The sequence below is a fragment of the Diplotaxodon limnothrissa genome, linkage group LG3, assembly GCF_057381915.1.
Source record: "Diplotaxodon limnothrissa isolate DT_005_m linkage group LG3, D_limnothrissa_male_GT1.1, whole genome shotgun sequence".
Taxonomy (NCBI): domain Eukaryota; kingdom Metazoa; phylum Chordata; class Actinopteri; order Cichliformes; family Cichlidae; genus Diplotaxodon; species Diplotaxodon limnothrissa.
Genome location: NC_140598.1, coordinates 18475418 through 18480592, shown reverse-complemented (window position 1 = coordinate 18480592; position 5175 = coordinate 18475418). Strand labels below are relative to the sequence as shown.

Below are 5175 nucleotides of genomic sequence, written 5' to 3'. Positions count from 1 at the left end.
TCAGGGGTAAAAACTGTATGTTCATATTGAAATACTCAGTACAAAGAGAGAGTGTGTTAGTACAGATGGTTATTTACTGCACAGCTGTCTGCATGAACACCAGAGAAGAACCAGATGTAAGTTTCAAACCTGCAGGCTCATTTCATGTCTGTGTACAGAGGTGCTGTGTGGACCACATTTGAACTGTTGCTTTTTTCTTCATGGACAATTTTAAACAGATGATCATTTATTAAGAACAATCATATATTTCTTACAGCAGTGTGTGATAAACTAGATATCTGTGTTTAATATAAAGTGCTGCGTGTCCATCAAACACTGAAGAGCTGCTGGATTCATTGTTTCCTCCAAATGACAGAAAAGTCATTTTCATGTGACAGAGCGACGATGCAGTGGAGTCTGTTTCTGCTTCTTCTGATGGGTGAGTGATCATTTTACCAGGGCTCCTGATTGTTTCCACCTGAAATCCTTTAGTTTGATCAGGACTCATTAAACAAATGAACTCTTACTGAGACAATCAAGGATTGACCTGTAAACTGGACAGTTTGATGGGAACATGAGTTTCCTGCTTGTATCAGCAGATATTCAACAGTATTTCTTCTGTTTCAGGTCAGTGTGTCTTCATCACATGTCAGCTGTATGAGTACCACTTTATTAAAGACGAGATGAGCTGGGATGAAGCACGGGCATACTGCAGAGAGAACTACACAGACCTGGCCAAAGTGTTTGACCTGACAGACATGAGAAGACTTCAAGACTCTGCACAGAGTCAAACACAAGCCTGGATTGGACTGTACAGCGAGCCAGGAGACAACAGGACGTGGCACTGGTCTCTGCCGGGGGAGGAATACACTGAAAATAAGACCTGTTGGGCAGCTGGACAGCCAAATGATTATGGTGGCACCCCTGAGAACTGTGTGATAATAGAAGACAAATGGGCTGATTACCCATGTACTCACACATCTCAGTTCATCTGTTATGACGGTGAGGATATGTGGACAGTGATATAATAAAATATTTAATAATGTTATAATTTAGTTTATAATCCGTGTTGTATCATATGTTCCTGAAAGAGACAGTTTGAAGAATGAGGCAAATTAGCTATCCACAAACTTCCAGAAGCTTGTGTTATAACTAAGGATGTACAATCATCAGTGTTTCCACTGCAAAGAGCTACGAGGCAGGGCTGTCCTCTGTCCCATCTCCTCTTTGCATTAGCACTTGAACCTCTAGCTGAGGCCATTCGGCAGCACCAAGATGTGCACAGTACAACAGTGGGTGAAACAAATCATAAGATAGCATTGCTGATGTTATTCTGTTGTTCTTTTCAAAACCAGAACTACCAATACCAGCCATTATGCCCATTATATATGAGTTCAGCTCATTCTCTGGTTACAGAATTAATTTTGGGAAATCAGAAGTCTTGCCGCTGGGTGATCAGATTAACTCTTTGCCAGATATTTCTAATCCCTTTCAATATTCCCCCAGTGGCTTCACATACCTTGGGCTAAACATTACACCAGTTCTTAAAGACTTATGGAAACTGAACTTATCACCAGTTTTAAAAAATTAAAATTTATTAAGATTTAGATAGATGGCAAAAATGGCCTCTTTCTCTTATGGGGCGTTTGAGCCTAATAAAAATGAATATTGTCCCACGTTTATTATATCTCCTACAAAGGTTACCTCTATGGATAACCCAGAAAGTTTCTTGTGATATAGAAGTCTTTTTAAAATGTATCTGGGATGGCAAGAAACCTAGATTAAGAATTAGAATTTTACAACTGCCTACTGATAGGGGAGGCTTAGGGTTACCAAATTAAAGTTTTTATAATTGGGCATGTCATGGCTGTGTTTTATGGGAGTGGCTACATGCTTATCTAAATTCTCATTCCCACCTAGACTCTTGGTCTACTTCACCTTCTTCCCTTTGGAGCTTAGCTGTCTGTGACAAAACAAATTACAAACTGAGATTAAGAGTATTCCCAATTATTTATAATACAATAAGGGTTTGGATGGAAATGCATAACAGGTTGGGTAGAGAAGACTGCACTTCATTCGTGACTCCTTTATTGAGAAACAAAGACTTTGTTCCAGGAATGTCTTGCAGTATGTTCGATGCATGGTGTAGAATATATATACTGGAAGTGCTGGGTATACAAGTCTGGCCTAAGTCTTCGGTCTGAAAGACTGCAGCAGTGCAGGGCTTTAATTAAGCTCCATAGAGGAAGTTACATCAGAGCTTAACATGTTTAAACCAAATGTGATGCAGCCAGATGTGAACTTATAGTTGTAGCAGATGCAGTATATATATGAGAAACAGGTAATACTATAATTAGTAGGGCCAAAGATAACTAAGAAACAATCATAACACATCATCTACTCAGACACAGCAATATTTTACAATGTCCACAAGGGGTCAGTGTAAAATCATAAGTTGGCTAAATAGCTTTAACAGGCACAATCTGTGGCACAAACAACTATAGCTATTATCATACCAGTTAACTTGTCAAACATAATAACACTTACAGGTTCATTAACGCTCACGTAATCACGCGTTACAACTAATAATGATAATGGATTGCATTTATATAGCACTTTTCGAGACCCTCAAAGCGCTGTATAATTCCACTATTCACTCAGTCTCACACACTCTCACACACTGGTGGAGGCAGCTACAGTTGTAGCCACAGCTGCCCTGGGGCAGACTGACAGAAGCGAGGCTGCCATATCACGCCATCGGCCATCACCAGTAGGCGGTAGGTAAAGTGTTTTGACCAAGGACACAACGACCGAGACGGTCCGAGCCGGGGCTCAAACCGGCAACCTTCCGACTACAAGACAAACTGCCAACTCTTGAGCCACGATCGCCCTGCCATGCTCTGCCGCCTTTTGCCTCTCGCTCTGCCTCTGCGTGATGCGCACATGACCACTGATGCGCTTCCCTTTGGGTGCGCTATATTCTTGCCTTTGGACATCCTGAGGCTGAGTCAGCAGGGAATTTGCATATGTGGCATAAAAACGGATGAAGGGTAACTGGCGACTTGTTTCAAAACAACACACTGATGAACTTTGAGCAATTAGTCAGATTTTAATATTCCTAGAGACCATTTTCATTTTATATGATGATAAGGAGACATTTCTCATTAAGTGAAAAGACAGAACCCATTTCATTTCTGCTTTTTATTCTCTTCTATAGACTCTCAGTAGCAGCACACTGAGCGCTATTCATAAATGGGAGAGAGATCTTAATATTCAAGATACCAAAGAGGAGTGGAAAGCATCCATTAACATAGTTAGATCCACTTTTACTTGCAACTGCTTGCGAGAAACCCAATACAAAATCCTATTCTGCCTATACATAGCTCCTAATGTTTGCATAAGATCACACCTCATATTTCCCCCTTCTGTAGTCAATGTCAGAAAGAAACTTTTTTTCATTATTTCTGGGAATGCAAACTCATCAAAAGATTTTCGAGATCCACATCTCAAGAACTAACTAATATTTTTAAGAATCAGATCCAAGGGGACCCCTCCTATTTTCTTCTCCTCTTGCTTTTAAGATGTCCTCAATAGGACAATAGGTAAATAGGAAGTGAGCGTAAAGGACAACAGTTCACTCTTTTTTCTAAATCTGTGGGTAAATGGATGAAAAATATATTTTTTATTTTTCTCTTCTTTTTTTTAAATTTTCTTTTCTTCACCCCCCCCTATTTTCATTTGTAAAGGTATGTAATCACTTTAATGTATGTAATTTCCTTTGGGTGTTTTTTTCATTTCTTGTTTGTCTGTGTTGTTATGTTTTTATGCTTTTCCTAATAATGACTAAAAACTGTTAAAAGATATGAAAGTTTGAATAGATATAGAGACGAGAAAATGTTTGTTTTTGCTGGGAAAGAAAAAGACAAATTAGTTGAAAAAGATGATGGTTTTTTGTTTTTCTGTTGACAGCAACAATGAAAGACAACAAAACCTTTCATTTGATTATTATGCCGATTATGGCGAAGAAGACCTGGACTCAGGCTCAGAGCTACTGCAGACAGCATCACACTGACCTGGCCAGTGGACTCGATCAGATATACAGTGAAGAGTTTAAGAAGCTGCAGAAGTCTACAGCCTCGTGGATCGGCCTGTTCAGAGACAGCTGGAGGTGGTCAGATGGAAGTAACTTCTCTTTCAGATACTGGGACTCATTTAATGATGGACTAAACAACAGGAAATGTGCTACGACTCTGTTGGGGGGATCAGGAAGATGGAGCTCTGCTGGATGTGACCAAAGAAAGCCTTTCTTCTGCTATGATGGTGAGTTTACACAGATTTATCTCAGCTGTTTGTCCAATAGATGAACTGCTGGAGTCACTGAGAGGATTTAGGTCAGTGTGTTTCTTCAGCCACTTATTTCTGCAGGTGAAGATGTTTAGCTGATGGTTGGAACAGAGATTTCTCTGTAGAGCAACTGATTCATCTGAAGAATCACTGAAATGTTTTCTTTTGTTCTTCCAGTGAAACTGGACCAAACATCCAGAGACTTCAAGTCCAGATTTTACTGATTTCATGTTTTCTCTGATTTTATGGCAGATAAACTGATTCTGATCAGGGAAAACAAAACCTGGGAGGAAGCCTTGACTTACTGCAGACAGACACATCATGACCTGGTTTCAATCAGCAACCCTCATCAGCAGCGATGGGTCCAGGAAAGAGCCAAAAACGCCTCGACTCCTTTCGTGTGGCTGGGACTGCAGTACAGCTGTGCTGCACGTTTGTGGCTTTGGGTTACTGATTATGTAGTGTGCTATGAGAGGTGGGCTTCAGGGGGAAGGACTGAAGCCTGTGGCATGTCTGCAGCCATGACCACAGGAGGGCAGCACGAGTGGGTCAGTCAGAGGAAAAATGAGACATTTAATTTTATTTGTATAAAACACTAAAGTTTAAACCTAAAGTCACTTCTTAGCTGCACATGTAGATTTTCTGGGGTGAACTCTGTGTTTCTGCTCAGTGTTTACAGTCTCTGGGTTTGAAAATGACCAACAGATTTTTACCTGCAGCTTAGACATTTGCAGAGAGCAGTCTGTGTTTCATGTCCTCTCCTTTACCAGAGTCAGGAGCATCTTGGTTTCTTCCTTCATTGTTGCTGGATTGGTTCATTATTAAACTGTAGCAGGATGTTTGTTGTATTTA

At 40.3% G+C, this 5175-nt stretch overlaps 1 protein-coding gene across 1 annotated transcript; it reads left to right on the top strand.

Annotated features, from left to right (window-relative positions):
* The first annotated feature begins 348 nt into the window (after nucleotides 1-348).
* On the top strand, nucleotides 349-4922 carry LOC146634775 (macrophage mannose receptor 1-like). Its single transcript, XM_085343018.1, has 4 exons — nucleotides 349-418; nucleotides 607-981; nucleotides 3949-4299; nucleotides 4576-4922. The coding sequence occupies exons 1-4, from the start codon at nucleotides 349-351 to the stop codon at nucleotides 4920-4922; spliced, it is 1143 nt and encodes a 380-aa protein (XP_085199144.1).
* The last annotated feature ends 253 nt before the right edge of the window (nucleotides 4923-5175 follow it).

Excerpts from the sequence above, each read along its gene's own strand:
- LOC146634775 (XM_085343018.1), top strand. The coding sequence starts at position 349 with ATGACAGAAAAGTCATTTTCATGTGACAGAGCGACGATGCAGTGGAGT. Across the intron at positions 419-606 it reads GTTTCTGCTTCTTCTGATGG|GTCAGTGTGTCTTCATCACA; the intron begins GTGAGTGATCAT and ends CTTCTGTTTCAG. Across the intron at positions 4,300-4,575 it reads GCCTTTCTTCTGCTATGATG|ATAAACTGATTCTGATCAGG; the intron begins GTGAGTTTACAC and ends ATTTTATGGCAG.